At 41.9% G+C, this 22,001-nt stretch overlaps 1 protein-coding gene across 22 annotated transcripts in view; it reads left to right on the top strand.

Moving 5' to 3' along the window:
- Positions 1-22,001, top strand: part of kif1aa (kinesin family member 1Aa) — a 374,456-nt gene that overhangs the window by 203,243 nt on the left and 149,212 nt on the right. For 13 of the 22 annotated variants that reach the window (XM_087993839.1, XM_087993838.1, XM_087993837.1 and 10 more), the window contains exons 11-13: positions 1,329-1,404; positions 2,310-2,388; positions 2,678-2,820. In XM_087993839.1, coding sequence (XP_087849965.1) covers positions 1,329-1,404; positions 2,310-2,388; positions 2,678-2,820 — 298 coding nt within the window. Of the gene's footprint in view, positions 1-1,328; positions 1,405-2,309; positions 2,389-2,677; positions 2,821-5,322; positions 5,362-22,001 lie in introns of all 22 variants that reach the window. The other 9 variants (XM_087993833.1, XM_087993832.1, XM_087993831.1 and 6 more) reach the window with 1 other exon arrangement.

Genomic DNA, 22,001 nt, shown 5'->3' with positions numbered 1-22,001 from the left:
ATAAAAAATTAATGATTGGAACCTTAGTATCAGAACTGTGTTCTTACCTTCTGCTGATTTTTCTTATCTCTCCAAGAACTTTAGACAGATTTTTGATATTGAACAGGATGTGCCATGAAATAATTTCCAAAACACAGCTGTGGTTAAATCAATTGAAATCTCATTTAAGCTGTATCAAACTCTTAACAAGTTATATGTTCAAACCAATACAAGCATATAAATAAGGAGCAAGAGTAGGCCATTCTGACAATTAATGTAAAAATATCTGAGTGTGAACCCCACTTTCCTGTCTGCGGACTATATACCCTTTGCTGCCCTTGTGAGTCAAGAAGCTATCCAACTCTGCCTTAAAAATATTAAATGACTCAGTCTCTACTCCTCCTTGGGGAAAAGCATTCCATAGATTAATGACTGAGAGAAAATAAGAGACATTTTAATTTAAACTGTGTCCATCATATTCTCTGTCCCAAGAGGTGCTAATCTTTGAACTGAATGTCATGGCTGTGCATTCAGACACCAGGCTCGTTAAACCTTCCCACAATTACAAATACATTGGAAAGTATTCCTATGTGAGTGTGGCTGATATTGCAATACATCAAGCTGGAACATCTGATCTGGTGGTGTATGCTGGTGTATGAGTGATAAGATCACGTGTACTCCCAGCTGTTCCAGCAGGAACAGGTTATTGACCTGAGCAGATGTTCCTGGGTTTTCAGATTTCAGCCCATATTTGTATTTGCCCTCATCAGGAAATGACCTGACCATCAACCTTGTGCACTTGGCTATCCTGGCATTAGGTTACCCTGGCATTGCTAAGGCATTAATGTTAAATTAATTGGATGAGCATTCTCACCATGACCATTGAGTTAGAATGCATCTATGTAAAATGGAAAGCCAGATTCAATGTCCTCTATCATTTCCAGAAGGATAATCTAGGAATGAAGGTGATCTTCCACCTCCTGACTATCCAAATAAGGTAGCAGTGTAATGAAAAGCGTTTCTGCACCTTGATGTTGTCACGTCGTCTGATGTATGTTCGTCACATTTTGCGTCTCAGTGCCGTCATGTCCATGTTAAAGAGCTTGGTTCAAAGGTACTGTTTCAGTTGGTCAAAGACCCGTTGACCTGAACTGGAGAGAGGACACTCGACCATCACTCACCACCAAAACGTCACAGGAGTGGTTCAGGCTATCTGGGTGACTATCGGCATGTGACTATCCCACAACTGATTTGAGAAGGAGACTGATGATTTAAACTGCTGTGTCCTATCTAAATCTGTACTGTGTTCTGTTTCTGAATTTCTCTTTTTACTCTTCAATATTGATCAGAACAAGAAAAAGAAGAAAACCGATTTCATCCCATACAGAGATTCGGTGCTGACATGGTTACTCCGAGAAAACCTGGGTAAGAGAGAGCTCTTTCCTCCAGACAGCAATGTACTGAGGTTAGCAGTTAGCTCATGGATGCTGTGTTATCTCACCATGAGATTGGGAGGTTACACAGTTACTCAACAGACCTGTGCAATACTACAACTTGCTTGTGGCCCTTTCATCTTGAAACAAGAATCCTGTTACAAAGAAAGTCTGCATTTATGTAGCATGTTTTGTGCCTCTAGGATAGTCCAAAGTATTGTGCAACCACTGAAGTGCATTTTGAAGTGTAAATCACTGTTGCAAAGCAGGAGGTAATTTGATATTTGCGGGACAGGTAGCGACTGCGTTTAACTACTGCTGTTAGAAAGACAGCTCTCCCAACCATGCAATACTGCAATGGAGAGTCAGCTCATATTTGCTGAGATATCAATTTTCTGATTCAGTGCTATCAACGTGCCACGACTCCTCTCACTAGAACCAATCACAAGCCAAGTCCATTTGCTTAATCTGAAGCTGTCTGACAGAAGGTAGAGTTTTGGAGCTGCTTAACACTGCCAAATGGTCAGTCGAGAAACTGCAGAAAAGCAGGCACTATGAGTTGCTCTGAGTGGCCAGTCACAATGAAGATTGTGACTCAGTTGCAGATTACTGTTAGGGGAAGAAAAGGGAAAAGGTCTGCAAGAGATTGTTAGAGAAAGTATTTATACAGCACAGTGCAGTGGCCTTAGCTGCTGTTAGGGCAACCCCACAATGGCATTTGCTGAGTAGGTATTGGTGGGCAATACCAGACACTAGCCAACTTCGGATGGGCACTGTCATTGATACTTCTGGCACGGTGGTCAGTTGACGTGGCTGGAATGGAATGGAATGAGATGTGGTGGGGGAAGTGTGAGGAAGAGTTCGATGACACCGGACTTTTGTTTTGCTTCTCCACAGGGGGAAATTCCCGAACTGCCATGGTGGCAGCCCTGAGTCCAGCTGACATCAATTACGATGAGACGCTAAGCACCTTGAGGTAAGGACCAGAGGGACTCCCCTCAGCTCTCTCTCACTGATGTGTTGGAAGAAGGGGCACCTGGGCTCAAGGCAGGGGGGAGGAGTATATGAACGTAGATCTGGAGCGTAGGTGGGGGCTGACATGAGGAAGGGTGGAATTGTGTTGGGATGTGGATAGGTATCCTGCACGGAGAAGATAATGAAACATTGAGTGAGTTGAGGACTATTCCCTGTTCCCGTCAGAACTCTTCCCCGGGTTCCACTATCCAGTGCAACAAGCATACCATCTGGTTTATTCTCTTGCTTAGGTATGCTGATCGTGCGAAACAGATCCGGTGCAATGCAGTCATTAACGAGGATCCCAATAACAAGTTGATCCGGGAGCTGAAGGATGAAGTGTCCAGACTGAGAGACCTGCTTTGTACCCAGGGACTGGGTGACATTATCGATCGTAAGCAGCAATGTACCATTGAGTCACAGGGAATGTTAGACTCCACCCTCTCACCCCTACCCTCCCACCCTCCACAAGGAAAGCTGCCTGGTTTGTTGTGTTGTTGACCACTGGTAATCTTAAATAAGTGATCATTGTAGACTTGATGGGCAGAGTGGCCTGTATGTGCACTGCAGAGGTTCTATTATTCTGTGGTGTGATTGCTCAGCTGGACTGTGTTTCTTGAGGTTATTGCTCAGAATGGGCAGTTCCACCATCACAGCAGTATTAAGGTGCAGCAGAAGGCTTTTCAGCCCAACGTGCCTACACTGGGTCATTACATGAGCATCATTACATGATTCCAATGTCCTGCTTTCTCCCCAAACTCTTGCACATAGTTTTTATTTAAATAATCATCCAATGTCTCTCCTAATCGTCTCAACTGAACCATAGCTAATTATGAATTGCCCAGGTCCCCCGTTAATGCAGATTTCACCTGCGGGCCAGTGTCTAACTTTCTTTCTCTCTTAATACTGAAATTGTTGTGTATCATCTGGCAAACCTTATTATACATTTTTCCCAACACGCTGGGCTAGATTTTCATGGAGTTGGGAAGACTCTACAGACCTTTAAAAATGGCATTTGGGCCCCAGATGTTGAAGTCCCATTCCTTTTCCCAATGGGTCCCATTTTTAACAGTCAGGATAAAGGGAAGGCTGTGGATCTCATGGGATGGTAACCTGAACTCAGCAGACCCACTTGAACTCAGTGCAAACTTTAAACAGACCCCAACTTTGCTGTTGCAAGTAACTGAACCCTCAGTATAGGAGCTGCAAATTAATGGGGTATATGTCAACACTCTTACAAAGTGGATAAGGTCCATGTAATTGTCATGATGCAAAGTCTTTTGAATCCTTTTCTTTTTAATCAAGCATGGAAATCGGCTGCAGCTGTCCTTGAAAGATTACAACAAACCCTCGGTTGGACCTTTCTGATAGGCCATCGACTGCAGATTAAAGACAAAACGGCATTTAGTTATGTTGCTTTAATAGAGCCCTTTGAGAATTCTCCAAGCCATTATGAATGTTTGACTGAGTATTAAAAGTCACTATTGTCTTTGACTTCATTGTTGATTGTCATTTACAAGGGTTAGATTTCTTTCATGCTGGGTCTGAATATAGATCTACACTTGTTCTTATAAGAAACAAACGACTGGAGAATAGTTAAGATTTGTATGAAATGGAGTTTTTGACAGAGTACTGTTGCATGAGATGTTTAGAAACATATTATTTTAATCGCCTTATGGCTGTTGAAGTCTGCCCCTGATGGATATTGTATGCATGTCTCAGGAGGCAAAATGGAGGATGTGGGGGATTATTAAGGTTTGGTGAGTGACAGGAGTTAGCATGGAGTATGTTTGAGTGACCATAGCGGTTGGGTAGGCGTGGGTGGGGAGAAGTGGTGTGGTTTGGGGATGAGGGGTAGAGGACCGAGCAGTTTCTGAAACAACTCGGGATGAGGTCTGAGAGAATCATAGCGCTTCTGCACTTGTCTGCCCCATGGTTGCCTCTGCTCTGCTCCCAGGGTCAGTGGGCCATTCTCCTGCCCTCCCTGTGGCAAATCCCACCTTTCCCCAGGAACAAAAGTCGCCAAACTCAGAAGAATATTTACCGAGGCCAATTCAATGGCTCAGGAAGTTCCTGACTTGGGCTGCCTGCCTTATGGATGAACACTTGGCCTTTACGGTGCAATGTTTGTTATCAGCATTTTATTGTAACGTCTACTTGCTGTGTGATTGCCAGTGGCCCCACCCAACCCTTTAATTATGTGCAACCTAAGAAATTACCTCAGCTGGTCATCATATTGAAAATAAATGGGTGCAATTATTTTGTCTGAGGACCAGTTCCTGTGCAGGCTCCCAGGGTTTACACACGGAAAAGAAATCCCAAACACCTTCCTCACCCAATCCTGGCTGATCCTCATAAAGGACAGCACAGTTCATACAAAGAAAAGCAGACAGAACAGACAGTAAAAGAACACCTTATCTAAATGTTAATTTCAGAATAGGGAGATAAAACATTAAAAGAAAGGTGATGTGTCAAGGTCTGCTTGTCAAATCAGTTTCTGATATCGAACTGAATCCCGCTCGTGCCAATTGATCCTTTGTGCACCTAAGAGCTTAGATAATATCTTTACCATATCAATGTACATAGCAATGAAAGGAATCTTTACCCTCCATATACTCAAGGTAGTATCGAAGTGGGATGGGAGAGTTTGGTTTTTACCTGGTTATGCTGCGTGTTGTCATGACTTCCTTTCCTAAACCTTGCCTCTTCCTTAAGTTTCTTCATACCCTTTCTTCTATCTCTTTCATGTTTCCTCGGTGCTAATTTCCTCTCTGACGTCTGTTTTATAGAAGCAAACGCAAGGTGTTTCATTCCTTCCATCAATGTTGTGGTTGTGAAGCTGTTTTGTGTATTCTGACCTCTCACCTTTGTTTCTCTCCTTTCTCTGATCTCTCAGTGACTCCGGTGCCCGATGACAAAAGAACTGGAAGAAAATGTGTGTAAATAGTTGGCGTAGCACAGTAGCAGCTTGTGATGCTTCCCTCACACGCACATGCGCTCAAACACAGTCCCTCACAAAACAGCATGAGACAAAGACCTTTTTCATCCCATTGACTAGATTCATTAGTCATTATCAAGGATGCTCACAAAAAATGGGGAACCCATCACCATCCCCCCCCCCCCCCCCCCCCCCCCGCCGCTCCGCATCACCCACGGATGGGGGGGTGGGTGGGAGTGTGCGTGTGTGTGTATGTGCCAATAACTTCAATTTCTTTCAGTTCAGATAATTATCCAATGCTCCTTTTGAAAGCCATAGTTGAATATGCCTCCATCACACTCTGAAACAACACATTTCCACATTCTACCCCCTTTCTAGTTTTTCCTCATTCATCGTCTTTGGTACTTCAGCCAATCACCTGTGATTTGGTGCTAGATTCACCCGCAACTGGGAACAGTTTCTCTTCGACCTACATTAGTGACAATTTTGAACACTTCCATCAAATGTCTTTGCAATGTTCTAAGATGAGAGTAACCCCAATTTCCCTAACAAAAACAGAAGTTGTTGAAAGAGCTCAGCAGGTCTGGCAACTTCTGTGGAGAGGAATCAAAGTTAACATTTCCAATAGAGTAACCCTTCCCCACAACCAGTTTCCCGAATATGTTGATGTAGCTGAAGTCCCTGATCACTTGAACTGATCTCGTAAATCTTTGTGCCATATGTCTGTCCATTCCACCAGCCCATTTATGTCCTATTGAAGTCTATCATTACCATCCTCACAGTCCACAATACTTTCAAATTTTGAAATCCCCAAACCAGATCAGTAATGTATTCCTTAGTCTCAACTGTTAGGCAACTCCACTGTAAGCCTTTCTCTCAATTGTAAACAACCACTAATCATTACCATGGATCCTGTTACTCAGCCAAGTCATTGCCATGCTGTTACTGTCCCTTTGAACCCATAGGGTTTAACCGAGTTGACAAGCCTATTATCAAATTCCTTTCCAAAATCGACATGGACAATATTGGAGTAGAATCCCCTCATCAGCCCGCTTGCTTACTTGATTATTAAAAAAGCAAACTACCAAAGTGTGATTCGCCTCTAATGAATCTGTGCTGGCTTTCCTTATGTAGTTCACATTTAGTCATAGAGTCATAGAGATGTACAGCATGGAAACAGACCCTTTGGTCCAACCTGTCCATGCCGACCAGATATCCCAACCCAATCTAGTCCCACCCGCCGACACCCGGTCCATATCCCTCCAAACCCTTCCTATTCATATACCCATCCAAATGCCTCTTAAATGTTGCAAGTGTACCAGCCTCCACCACATCCTCTGGCAGCTCACTCCATACACGTACCACCCTCTGCTTGAAAAAGTTGCCTCTTAGGTCTCTTTTATATCTTTCCCCTCTCACCCTAAACCTATGCCCTCTAGTTCTGGAATCCCCGACCCCAGGGAAAAGACTTTGTCTATTTATCCTATCCATGCCCCTCATAATTTTGTAAACCTCTATAAGGTCACCCCTCAGCCTCTGACATTCCAAGGAAAACAGCCCCAGCCTGTTCAGCCTCTCCCTGTAGCTCAGATCCTCCAACCCTGGCAACATCCTTGTGAATCTTTTCAGAGCCCTTTCATGTTTCACAACATCTTTCCGATAGGAAGGAGACCAGAATTGCATGCAGTATTCCAACTGTGGCCTAACCAATGTCCTGTACAGCTGCAACATGACCTCCCAACTCCTGTACTCAATACTCTGACCAATAAAGGAAAGCATACCAAACGCCATCTTCACTATCCTATCTATCTGCGACTCCACTTTCAAGGATCTATGAACCTGCACTCCAAGGTCTCTTTGTTCAGCAACACTCCCTACGACCTTTCCATTAGGTGTATAGGTCCTGCTAAGATTTGCTTTCCCAAAATTTAGCACCTCGCATTTATCTGAATTAAACTCCATTTGCCACTTCTCAGCCCATTGGCCCATCTGGTCCAGATCCTGTTGTAATCTGAGATAACCCTCTTCGCTGTCCACTACACCTCCAAGTTTGGTGTCATCTGCAAACTTACTAACTGTACCTCTTATGCTCGCATCCAGATCATTTATGTAAATGACAAAAAGTAGAGGGCCCAGCACCGATCATTGTGGCACTCCACTGGTCACAGGCCTCCAGTCTGAAAAATAACCCTCCATCACCACTCTCTGTCTTCTACCTTGAGCCAGTTCTGTATCCAAATGGCTAGTTCTCCCTGTATTCAATGAGATCTAACCTTGCTAATCAGTCTCCCATGGGGAACCTTGTCGAACGCCTTACTGAAGTCCATATAGGTCACATCTACTGCTTTGCCCTCATCAATCTTCTTTGTTACTTCTTCAAAAAACTCAATCAAGTTTGTGAGACATGATTTCCCATGCACAAAGCCATGTTGACTATCCCGAATCTGTCCTTGCCTTTCCAAATACATGTACATCCTGTCCCTCAGGATTCCCTCCAACAACTTGCCCACCACCGAGGTCAGGCTCACCAGTCTATAGTTCCCTGGCTTGTCTTTACCACCTTTCTTAAACAGTGGCACCACGTTTGCCAACCTTCTATCTTCTGGCACTTCACCTGTGACTATCTATGATACAAATGTCTCAGCAAGAGGCCCAGCAATCACTTCTCTAGCTTCCCACAGAGTTCTCGGGTACACCTGATCAGGTCCTTGGGATTTATCCACCTTTAACCGTTTCAAGACATCCAGCACTTCCTCCTCCGTAATCTGGACATTTTGCAAGATGTCACCATCTATTTCCCCACAGTCTATGTCTTCCATATCCTTTTCCACAGTAAATACTGATGCAAAATATTCATTTAGTATCTCCCCCATTTTCTGTGGCTCCACACAAAGGGCGCCTTGCTGAACTTTTAGGGGCCCTATTCTATCCCTAGTTACCCTTTTGTCCTAAATATATTTGTAAAAACCCTTTGGATTCTCCTTAATTTTATTTGCCAAAGCTATCTCATGTCCCCGTTTTGCCCTCCTGATTTCCCTCTTAAGTATACTCCTACTTTCTTTATCCTCTTCTAAGGATTCACTCGATCTATCCTGTCTATACCTGACATACGCTTCCTTCTTTTTCGTAACCAAACCCTCAATTTCTTTAGTCATCCAGCGTTCCCGATACCTACCAGCCTTCCCTTTCACCTGACAGGAATATACTTTCTCTGGAATCTTGTTTTCTCATTTCTGAAGGCTTCCCATTTTCCAGCCGTCCCTTTACCTGCGAACATCTGCCTCCAATCAGCTTTTGAAAGTACTTGCCTAATACCGTCAAAATTAGCCTTTCTCCAATTTAGAACTTCAACTTTTAGATCTGGTCTATCCTTTTCCATCACTATTTTAAAACGAATAGAATTATGGTCGCTGGCCCCAAAGTGCATCCCCACTGACACCTCAGTCACCTGCCCTGCCTTATTTCCCAAGAGTAGGTCAAGTTTTGCACCTTCTCTAGTAGGTACATCCACATATTGAATCAGAAAATTGTCTTGTACACACTTTAGAAATTCCTCTCCATCTAAACTTTTAACACTATGGCAGTCCCAGTCAATGTTTGGAAAGTTAAAATCCCCTACCATAACTACCCTATTATTCGGACAGATTTAAAAATCACACAACACCAGGTTATAGTCCAACAGATTTAATTGGAAGCACACTAGCTTTCGGAGCGACACTCCTTCATCACCTGATGAAGGAGCGTTGCTCGGAAAGCTAGTGTGCTTCCAATTAAACCTGTTGGACTATAACCTGGTGTTGTGTGATTTTTAACTTTGTACACCCCAGTCCAACACCGGCATCTCCAAATCATGATTCTTACAGATAGCTGAGATCTCCTTATAAGTTTATTTCTCAATTTCCCTCTGACTATTGGGGGGTCTATAATACAGTCCCAATAAGATGATCATCCCTTTCTTATTTTTTAGTTCCACCCAAATAACTTCTCTGGATGTATTTTTGTGAATATCCTCCCTCAGCACAGCTGTAATGCTATCCCTTATAAAAAATGCTACTCCCCCTTTTCTCTTGCCTCTCTTTCTATCCTTCCTGTAGTATTTGTATCCTGGAACATTAAGCTGCCAGTCCTGCCCATCCCTGAGCCATGTTTCCGTAATTGCTATGATATCCCAGTCCCACGTTCCTAACCATGCCCTGAGTTCATCTGCCTTCCCTGTTAGGTCTCTTACATTGAAATAAATGCAGTTTAATTTATTAGTCCTACCTTGTCCCTCCTGCCCTGACTGTCTGTGTGATTGTAAATTTTGTATTGAGTTATCCTTTCCAAATGCTTGCCCATTGCCCAGATTAAGCTGACTGATCTATATTTGCTGGGAATATCTTTCCACCCTGTTTTGAAAAAGGATATAATTGCTTGGTTGTCCACTCCACTGGTATCACCCCAATATCTAAGGAAGATTGGAAGGTTACAGTCAGTGCCTTTGTAATTTCTTTCCCTACTTCCTTCACAATTTCCAAATATATCCCATCTAGTCTTAATGACTCATCCACTTCAAATACTGCCACCGTTTCAAATTTATTGAGTCATACAGCATAGGAGCAGGCCCTTCAGCCCACCGTGTCTCTGCTGACCAAAACATTTCAAACAACACTGATCCCACTTACCTGCACGTAGTCCATAACCTACCAGAGTCATAGAGTTGTACAGCATGGAAACAGACCCTTCAGTCCAACCCGTCCATGCCGACCAGATATCCCAGCCCAATCTAGTCCCACCTGCCAGCACCCGGCCCATATCCTTCCAAATCCTTCCTATTCATATACCCATCCAAATGCCTCTTAAATGTTGCAATTGTACCAGCCTTCACCACATCCTCTGGCAGCTCATTCCATACACATACCACCCTCTGTGTGAAAAAGTTGCCTCTTCGGTCTCTTTTATATCTTTCCACTCTCACCCAAAACCTATGCCCTCTAGTTCTGGAATCTCCGACCCCAGGGAAAAGGCTTTGTCTATTTATCCTATCCATGCCCCACATAATTTTGTAAACCTCTATAAGGTCACCCCTCAGCCTCCAACGCTCCAGCGGATACAGCCTCAGCCTGTTCAGCCTCCCCCTGTAGCTCAGATCCTCCAACCCTGGCAACATCTTGTAAATCTTTTCAGAACCCTTTCATGTTTCACGACATCTTTCCGATAGGAAGGAGACCAGAATTGCACGCAATATTCCAACAGTGGCCTAACCAATGTCCTGTACAGCTGCAACATGACCTTCCAACTCCTGTACTCAATACTCTGACCAATAAAGGAAAGCATACCAAACGCCTTCTTCACTATCCTATCTACCTGCGACTTTCAAGGATCTATGAATCTGCACTCCAAGGTCTCTTTGTTCAGCAACACTCCCTAGTACCTTAGTGTATAAGCCCTGCTAAGATTTGCTTTCCCAAAATGCAGTACCTCGCATTTATCTGAATTAAACTCCATCTGCCACTCCTCAGCCCATTGGCCCATCTGGTCCAGATCCTGTTGTAATCTGAGATTACCCTCTTTGCTGTCCACTACACCTCCAATTTTGGTGTCATCTGCAAACTTACTAACTGTACCTGTTATGTTCGCATCCAAATCATTTATGTAAATGACAAAAAGTAGAAGGCCCAGCACCGATCATTGTGGCACTCCACTGGTCACAGGCCTCCAGTCTGAAAAACAACCCTCCACCCACCACCCTCTGTCTTCTACCTTTGAGCCAGTTCTGTGTCCAAATGGCTAGTTCTCCCTGTATTCAATGAGATCTAACCTTGCTAATCAGTCTCCCATGGTGAACCTTGTTGAACGCCTTATTGAAGTCCATATAGGTCACATCTACTGCAGATGCTTCTTAAATGTTTCAAGAATACTTGTCTCCACCACTTGTCTCAAGCAGCACATCCCACCACCCTTTACCACTCCCTGGCTGGAAAACCTTTTCATCAGATCATCTCTAAAGTACTTATTTGTCACCTAAAGTGTTTGCCCTCTTTCTGCCATGGGGAAAAGATTCCCTCTCTTTATCAATTTCTACTCTGTGCAGTGTCTCAACTATCTCCTCTTTCATGATGGTTAAGCCAGCATTTCCTGCCTTGGGAAAATTATTTGGCAAGTACTCAGTTATTAGTCTCTGCCTCCATCCAAAAATCCTTGTGTTCCCTAATCAATCTGATCCTTTCTCCTACCACCGAAATATGAATAATATACCTGTAGAAAATTTTTGGATTCCCTTTTATATTAACTGCTGGTCTCTTCTCAGACACACTCTTAGCCTTGCTTTTCCTGTTCCCCTGTGAACGATTTATATTCAGCCTATTTCGAACCTACATTATCAATCTGACATCTGGTGTATGCCTTCTTTTCTGTTTCATCTTATGGCCTACCTCTTTAATCTCCTTTTGGCATTTGATTAGCCTGGGACTATACCTCAGCTTCCCCCAAACTACTTCTTAAAAGTAGCCCATTGTTCTACTGCAGTGCTAAATCCCCAACACTATTTTCAATTTACTGGACCAGGTACATTCTCGCCCAACTAATATTGCAACCCCGCCCCCGCCTCCAACTTAGATCTTCTTACATTAGGAGCACTATTACCTCGTTGTTCCCTGAATGACTCATCCATACCCAGAAATGCCTCATTCTCTCAGTATGTGTGATTTAATGTCTGCTGTTTGCAGGTATCAGGTCTTTCCCAGCAGCCTTGTCTCAGCAATTCATTATGATAGATTACCATGCAAAGATTTCAGGGAAACCCTTATACATAAACACCAACTGGGAGTTTGGGTTTTCGAGATGGAGTCACCACTGCTGTGAATGTGAGTCAGCAAAGACCATAATTGATGCCATGATAGAGACCTCTCCAATACCCTCAGGAACATTTTAGTTTAAGAGAATCAGCCCATGGATCATGGATATTGGTGTTCTCCTTTAGCAAGGCACTCATACGGGAGAGAAAGTTTGCTTTAAGTTTGCTTTTATTTCCGAGTCCAGTTTGTCTACGTGGTTTGACGTAATGTAGCTGAGAGGTTGCCTTTGTCCCACCTCATGGCAAGTGATGGGGAATACCCCAGGAATGGCTTTCCTCAAATAGCGTAAGGTGACTGGTGCCCACTGTCTATTACCACCTCTTAATCTAGTACCTCACTCTGTTACTGGAGCCCACTTGCCCACACCCCAACATTTGTGCTTATCACTGTGCATTAGATGGCATTCTGTGCCTGAGGTAACCCCCATGCCACCCGGCTGCTATTATCCACTGTCCAAAATGCTGACGGCATCAAACCTGACCAAGTGATAGCACATCTGTGGGCTTTGAGGTAACTTAGTTTTAATACAAAACCTTATCTCATGATGTGTAACCTTGCAGTTAAAGGGACCAGAATTACAATATTGAACTTTCACAGTGATAACAAAAGAGATATTTGCATGGCTATGAGGAACAGATAGAAAAGTGGGACAGCTGGCCCAGATGCAATGGGTTGAATGGCCTCCTCCATATTGTATGGCTCTATGGTTTGAAGTCTCCCCTTGTTATTGCTGACCAGATTAACGCACAGTTGTACTGGCTCCTTGGGATGCTTTCTCTCATGCTGTAACTGAAAGGCTTCTGCACTGCTACCCTTGCTACAGACTCCTGGTTACCCAGTGCTCTGGCTCAAACAATAGCCACACCACTACCCTCGCATCTTATAGCAATAACCCCTATATAATTCCGTTCACATATGCCCGTGTTGGTGTGCTGTTAGGGCTACATAAGGACAAAAGAAATAGGAGTTGTCAGATTAACATTGCGATACATAAGGACATAAGAAATAGGAACTGTCAACTAACATTGGGATACATAAGGACATAAGAAATAGGAGCTGTCAGACTAACATTGGGCTGGATAAGAAATAGGAGCAGGAGTGCACCATTGGGGTCCCTCAAACCCAACCTACCATTGAACAAGATCTTGGTTGATCTGCCCCAGGCCTCAACTCCTCTTGAGCTTATGATAGCCATCAACTCCCCACTATTTCAAAACCCTACCTCCTCTTTAAACACTTTCAGTGATCAAGCCTTTCCAGCACTCTTGGGTTGATATTTTATAGATTATTAGACAACATACCAGTCCCCTCAATATATTAAGTGTACCACCGATCTTTCACCAGCCATTTAATACAATTTTTGCTCTAACACCTCTTCCTCTTAAATTTGTCATTGCTCCTCCCAAGGCACCAACTTTTGCTGAGACAGAAATAAAGCTTTTTAAAAGTTAAGAATTAATGTGCTCTTTTTAAACTTAAAAAAAACGAGCATAAAATATACAGGGTATGACCATCTTTGCCAAAGGATCTTGATATACAAGCAGTTTACTCTTTTCTTACTGAGTGTGTTAATAGATAAATGGTTCTCAAAGGATATATAAAAATTAATGACATCAAATAACTGGGATAGCAAAAACGCTTTATTTATGTAGTGCCTTTAAAGCTGTAAAATGCCCCAAGATACTTCAGAGAAGTTGAATTAATCAAATTTGATACCAAGCCAAAAAAAACGGGAGAGATGACTAAAAGTATGCCCAAAGAAGTAGGTTTGAAGGAGTAGTTTATAAGAGGAAGAGATGGAGAGATGGAGAAGTTGAGGGAGAGCATTTGGGGGTTGAGGGCCTTAGTAGCTGAAGACATAAGCATTGATTATGGAATGAAGAAAATTAAGCCAGAATTGGAGGAGCTCAGAGGGCTGAAGGATTGAACCACTGTTAAAGACTAACAAACACATATCCTGCTTTAAAACTCGGGACAGAGCACAGCATGTCTGGTGTTGAGCCGTTTCCTGAGAGGCTTACTACATGACTGCACCCCTCATGCTATTGCAATGTTTCTGCTGTGCATCGCCCATTTGCTGTATGTGTGTGTGTGCGCGCACGCGCGTGTGCTCCATCTTTGTCTTTCTTGCTCTCTGTGTCTAATGTCAATGTCGCTTATTTAGAACGAGATGTATGTTTACTGAATCCCATCCAACCAAATTTGCCACACAACAGGACTGTCTTGCTGTTGGTGGATTTTGATTATACTTTGGGCTGTTTCAGAGAAGTTGGACAGGATGTCTGGAATCACACTGCACTCTGGCTATCACACCCACAACAAGGCTGTTGACAGGGTAGACCTGCTGTGGGAATGAGGGCTCCTGTTCCTCTCCAATGTACGGAGCCACTTCTTTGACAAAGTATGACAAAGTAGTTCCCATTAAATTTCAGCAAAGGGGTCACTTAGTTCAGGTGGATAGACATTTAGTGTATGGATCAGTTAATGGCAACACATGGGGTTCAATTCTCCTGTTACAGCTGAGATAGACTCAAGATCAGCTTCCTTGCCCTTCCATAACACATCACTGTAGGTTGGCAAATTATCCCCAAGAACCTGTTTTTAGGCAAAGAACCCATGAAGAGAGAACTTCATGACCAGTGTATTCACCGGAAACCACATCCATCTAACCGTGAAGTTATAGTGCTACCAACTCAACACTTATGAGATCTCAATGTGAACGCATCTCTGTGGAATTTAAAGGGTTAGACAGCCTTACTTCTATCTCAGGCAAAAAACATGGCAGTGGAGATATAACAATAAATATCCATGACATTTACATAACCAGCTCCAACGTAAACTCAGGTTATACAATCAAATGTCAGGCACCACATGGTATATGCATAGGCCTCAGACACTTGCAAGGAACATATACATATGTGGAACGCAGACACAAAGATGGCACATGGCGGTTTATATTCAAGTAGCACATTCACAGAACATGGACATATAAGGAACATTTATAGATATTTATTAACATGGGGAGATGTGAAAAACAAACATGGGGCTCACACACAGGACTCGTAGGTATACATAAATATTGCATAAATAGGGAGGGATCATATATAGGACATAATGATGAACAAAGTTAACCAAGGTGGGAGGCACATGTAAATTGGGCATGCTCATACGCGGGGCACGCACAAACCCAAGAGACATACACATTCAAGAGCGATATACCTAAATATGATATAGACATGGACACAGGACAAACATATACATGAGGTGTAAATATGTACATGAAACACGTGCTGCATGCAAAGGTGTAACATACAAAAGAGAGACAAACATACGCATAGAGCGAAGTGCAGATAAGGCACACAGATCATATAGACTGTACACAAATATAAAAACAGGTATGTGTATAGGATGGACAGTAGATATGCCTGAGATACATACACAAACAGGGATACATAACTCTGTTCGCATTCCTACAATGGGAGCACATACATCCTTGAGGAACTCAAATACATGCAAGTACTTAGATACATTGGATGGACACATGTACTGTGGCAAAGAACAATAAAGCTGTGCATTAGCAAGTGAGAAGATTATTACAGGACATTGGGAAAACATGGAAAAATAAGTTCTGCCATCTTTGAATAAACTGGGCCAAAACCTTCTGGACTTTAGAAGAATGGGAGATGATCTCATTGAAACATACATTTGAGAGATGCTGAGAATGGAATTTTTATCTGATGATAAAAGGTTTGCCATTTCAGACTTTGATGAGGAGGACTTTATTCATTAAGATGGTTGTAAATATTTTCAAGTTCCCACAGGCTATATTGAGTAAATACAGCAGAAACATCAATAGGAATTTGGACGCTAAGAGAAACAGGGAGATGGGAATAGGGCAGAAAAATTGAGTTGAGGTTAAGGATCACATTAAATGGCATGTTAATAAATTTGATACCAGTTGGAGTGATTGAAATCAAGTCACATATACCTTTTCTTTAGTGCAGAGTTTATCAACTTCCTCAGTTTTATTCCTCTTATTCTCACACCCACTGTATCAGGTGCACTCTATATGTATGCACTCAGACAATTAATAGCTAACACCTATTTCTTCATAACTTGATATAAAGTCTTTTACAAGCTTCACAACATTATTAACAAATGTTCTTCCTTTCTTTAAATTCAAACTTTTGACAACCTTTCCAAAACTAATCAGTTTTTAAAAGTTCTTCTATATTGTGTGATATAACACAACCAACCTTTCATGGATTTCATATTCTCTAGCATTACCAATGTCAAGTCACAATCAAAACTCAGTGAGGCATTTTGCCAAGTGAACATTTCCGCACAGAAAATGATTATCCATATAACCTTTCGGGGAATGTATTTTTCCTCAGATTGCCCATTGTAGAAGAGCTGCTTCAGGATATTAGAGATGTACACACCCATATCTATTACTTCTACTTGTGCCAGTATTTCAGAAATTAATATACTTTTAACTAGCCTTTTTTTCAATTCTCTTGGCTTCCAGGCTAGTGGCGAACATTTGTTATTCTTTTGCACTACGAATCTAATAAACCATGCTGTATTAGAATGTCCATCTGGAAGATTGGCATGTGAAACATCACTAAAAATGGTGAACTTTCTATCTTCTGGGTAACCCAAGGTTGGAGATTTGAGTGTGCATTTTTCTGAATTTAACTTATTTTATGCTGTCAGCACCTTTTCACTATTACATGTTTTAACATGGTGCTCAACTCCAACAGGCCATTATCGGTCTTAGGTCTAGTCTGAGAGCACAAACAGTTCAACTTACCAATCCACTTCTTAACTGGTCTACTTCTACCTTGGATGTAGGATTCCCTTTGTGAGTGAACCTAGCCTGTTTAATTGGGATATGATTGATATGTGCTAAGTAACATAGTGTACCTAAGTTAGCCCTGCCTTGCTGTGATATCAAATCCTACATATTTACAGGCTTCCGAAGCTTAACTACTAATTTTAATTTTAATTTTATCCATCTCACATTGCTTGAATTCTGCAGAACCTCTCACAATAAACATTAATGTGCATCATAAAGATGCTTGCTAATTTCTCCTTGCGACACTGATAAAATAGCACTGGGTCTATCTTGAACAGTACATCCTGCCTATAGCAGGACAACCCTAATGATCCAAGATGGCGGCTGAATAGGCTCCTAAGCCAGAGCTCATTCACTATGTCTGTTTCTTTACCTACTTTTCCACTTTTCATTCTTTTTTCTTTCTCTTCTTTCTTTTCTCTCTTCTTACCTCCACTCCTTGGATGGCACAGTTGAGCCAGCATGCACTCGAGGGACGCCTGGCCTCGAAGCAAAGCCCAGAGTGGACTCCCTGCTTTAGAAGGACTGTAATGCTGAACCTTTAACTTTTATTTCTTTATTTTTTAAATTCATACCTAAGATGTTGTACCTAGGTATTTTTGTACCTAAGATGGCACTGGAAATGGTGACTTTGTACACTCTTCACTGTACTCCTGTATCCCTGTACTTGAGAACACTAGACAATAAATCTCATTTTAATTCTAAACCTAGCTGAGAAGTAACAAACCCTCAATGCACCATTCAACCCATAAACACACTGACCTAATTTCCAGTTTCCCGTTAATAGTGCTTCCTGAGGTGGCTTCAAAAGGACTTCTCTTTGAGACATTTTCCTGTTGTTAAAACATATAATTTTATAATCAATTCCCAGCAGTATGTTGCTAAAATAGCTCAAAAAATCTTCAGGCTCAATTTTTCTGTGTACAGGAATCAGCTCTAACACGTTGATCATTAAGCCTTTCTTTGAAATGCAGAGCTGCTAGTCCAGCTTTAGCCTGATGCATGTTGTCTGAAAGTACAATTTGTGTGCACATCCATCTGTGTGATGAAGCTGGCTGACCCCTACCTGGTGCCTTCTAATTCATTTTGAAGGACATCCCTTATCAACTTATCTTTTAATTTGTTCACAGCCACTGAAACCTCTCAATTACAAGGACTTCTACTTCTCATGGTATCACTTGTTCATGGTCCTTGTTCTTGCCAAACTATGACCTCTACTCATCCATTGATCTCATTCTGAACTACCTCTACAAGATAGCTCCTTCTAGGAACCTGGGTTCCTTTAACCAGCCAGAGCTTTTTTTGTCTTGGACCACGCTTGCTTCCGGGTCCACTTCCTGACCTTCCACATTTTGCTAGTTTATCGATCTTACCTTCTGTCCTTTGCACATTTAGCCAATTTTTGCATTTGCCACTGGCTTTCCCTACTCTCCCAGTATTGGTGGCATCCCTCCATTCACTGGCCCCTTCGGCATGTGTGTGACTCCACTTCCAACTTTTAGGAGCTGTCGTCATCTTCAGTATCAGTGTGTATATGTTCAATCAGAATCTATTCCTTGTAATTGTCCAGCATATGTATATCTAATGGTATGGTGTCTTTTCACTTGCTGTTACTTGGTCAGATTCTGTGAATATATAACCAGTAGCAATTAATTTCATGGAATGTACTTTAACAGGTCAATCACCATGCTGTAAAAACTACTGCTTTATTGTCACTACCTATAACTTTACTATAACCTTTCTACAATTTCTACCCTTGTTTTTTGTAATTTACCATGCCCCCCCACTACTTAAGATTTATGTCTGACGTCCTTATATGCTGCCATGACACTTGTTGATTTTTGTTTCCGAAACCTCAGTCTTACTGAAGGCCCTTCTTCCTCCATGTCCAACATTCAAATATTCAGAAGAAATGGAACTAATTGTGGTTCCCTTCCCAAGTTGTGAGTCGAACACTCATTTAGCATATGTCAATCAGAGATTTAACCGGTGCCTTCAATCCAGCCTCCATTCATCTCTCCATTATCTGGTCCACTATCATGTTCTCTTCTTTTCCATACATCATTGTATGCTGGATGATCTAGTTGCTCTCTTGACAAAGTACAACATGAAAATATTTTTTACTTCATTCGAAATCTTCAACTCCAATACTACAACTTTATTAAAATTTCTTAAGAGCTGGAGACTCACAATGGGCTGTGGTATTGTCCCTCTATATATTTACAAACAACACATTTATTGTTGATCTCCATAACTTTACTCTGCACTCAGTGTCCCTTATTTCTGAAGCCTTTAGCAAGATTTTAAATTGTAGTTTTAAAACAATTAGCCTTTTTTCCTTAATACTACTAACAGTTCTTTAATATTTTGATTGGAGATGTTAGGTCTCATTAAGGTAATACAATAAGGTCTGGACACTTGTCGTGTTCCATGATCCAGTTTCCTATGAGCCTTTTTCAATGACAGCCTGCTCAACTGTGAGAGTATTTCACTTAATACTAGTTCTATGCTGATAAGATGGTTTCCTCCAGCACTTTTATAGAGACTTACCATTATTTTTAAAGACTTAAATGTGCTTTCATTCCCAAACGTGAAGCATTTAGAATCATAGAATCCCCAAAGTTTGGAAAAAGGCCATTCTGCCCATTGATTCTGCACCAACCCTCTGAAAAGCATCCCACCTAGACCCACCCCCCCCCATCTTATCTCTGTAACCCAGCATTTCTCATGGCTAATCCACCTACCCTACACATCCCTAGACACTACGGCCAATTTAGCATGGTCAATCCATCTAACCTGCACATCATTGGATTGTGGGAGGAAACCAGAGCACCAGGAGGTAACACACACAGGCACAGGGAGAATGTGCAACTCCATACGGACAGTCACCTGAGGCTAGAATTGAACCAGGGTCCCTACTAAATACTGCGCCACCATGCCGTCCCTAATTTAGAAATTTCAAATTAGAAATCTTAAGTCCTTTAATCTTACTTTTATCCTTATTATTTAAAGAATTTAGGTAACATTTTAGCCAATTCACTCCAAACACTGTGGGGATGTGCATTCATTGCCAGAGTGCAATTGAATACCATCTGTGACTAGGATATTCATTACTGAACTAAGTACTGTGACCAGTTCAATTGCTTCTGCTTGATCAGACTTAGGCACCTCCCCTTCTGAACTTACATTTCAAGAACTTGTTACTCCATTTAGGCCAACTCATTGTATAATGATATTTTGAGTCACATCTGAAACAACTGTTCACCATGCCCTGGGCATTCATGTTATCGATGTCTAATTCTTGTTGCTGTGATAAATGTCGAACGTGTCCCTGTTCTCAGTCCTTTTTGGTCATGATCCTTCTTTCACATCGATGCTTGTGCCCTGTATCAGATGCTCTCAAAATGCTTCCACCGTTGAATCTTCTACTTTCCCTGATACTGCTGTGTATTTGTACCCTGAAAGCCGTTGGAAATGATTCTTTTTTTCACAGGAGTTCTTTCAAGGGTTCCAATATCTGTTCCAAAAATGCGTCTCTTTCTGAAGATCTAGCTGCACATAATAAGGTTGAGGTTTTGGGGATTGGTTAGCTCAGTCGGCTGGATGGCTGGTTTGTGATGCTGAATGATACTAGTAGGATGGTTCAGTTCTTGTATCGGCGTGGTTACTGTGAAGGTCCTGCCTTCTCAACCTCTTCCCTCACTTGAGGCGTGGTGACCCTCAGGTTCAACCACCATCAGTCATTTCTCTTTAATGGGAGAGCAGTCCTGTAGGACAATGGTGACTTTACGTTAGTGGTCTAACCACAATTTGGCTATTTATCGGCAAGCACAAAACTCGGAATCTACAAATAGAGTTTTTGTGATCTTGTATAAGTTCTATTAAGTTCCCTTACATATTTCTCTGTGGAAATCCATTCTGCATGTGATCATGCTGCATATATTTTAGGAGGTCATCTTCCACATAAATTTGTGTTTTGATAGAATTTCCAAATGTGTCCAATTGCTGTGCATCTCAGCTCTGAGAATACTTTATCCTTGGTTCTGCTTCTCAGTGACAGTGCCAAGGTTTTTTGTGCTTTTTATTTGGAAAGATGGAATCCTGTGTCCACCTATCTTCTTAATTTCTCCATTGATCATAAGATTCAGCTTCACAAAACATCAATATGAAATAATACCCCGACAGTTTGCACTTGGGTTCAGTCACTCTTGTTTAAAGTAACTCTAATGGCACTCTTCTTTCTGAAATAAGTCATGATTTTTAATCTCCACATTTAAACCAAACTCTGCTACAACTTTTATTAGGTTGCAGGCCAGTTGGAGAGATGAAAATCTGGAAGCATATTTCTTTTCTTTCGTGAAGAGAGTTGATTGACTTCCTCAGTCTCACTTCTCTCATCCCACCCCAATGTTCCAGGTACTCCCTATATACAGGATATGAATTTGCTCAGCCCATTAATAGCCACAGATTGTTTCTTCTTAATCAAAAAGCTTAATAATGGGTTCATCAAACATTAATATGGTGGAATGGAGTCAAGGAGAAAATGGGCTCGTTCTCCTTCCAGTTTTTAAAATTCTTGGGTGAGTACAGCCTGTATTTCCATGGCCCTGGCTTTCCTGCCTCCAGTGCTTCATTTCTTGTTCTCTTACTTGTTGTGCTGGAGGAGGATGCCTGTCTCTACAATCTTTTTGAACATTTATGCTTTCATAAAGGAAGAAGAGAGAGGATTCATTAGCCACTGAGGGTGACATGACACATTGCCATGGTGATAGTATCTGCAAGATCTGTCACACCAATCCTTTGCATTTCCTTGTATAATATAATGCTATCACTTTTGCAGCTCGAGTACTTTCAATTTATCATGAGGTTTAAACCTGATACTTCTCTTTTTAACCTAAACAATGCAGTTATCCTCTGGAAATGTTCTGAAAGCTTCTGGTTGA

The sequence above is a fragment of the Chiloscyllium plagiosum genome, unplaced genomic scaffold (genome assembly GCF_037043375.1).
Source record: "Chiloscyllium plagiosum isolate Xiang-an unplaced genomic scaffold, Cpla_swu_hap1 HiC_scaffold_13, whole genome shotgun sequence".
Classification (NCBI taxonomy): Eukaryota; Metazoa; Chordata; class Chondrichthyes; order Orectolobiformes; family Hemiscylliidae; genus Chiloscyllium; species Chiloscyllium plagiosum.
Note: the sequence above shows the minus strand (reverse complement) of the source record. Positions and strands in the feature narration are given on the sequence as shown.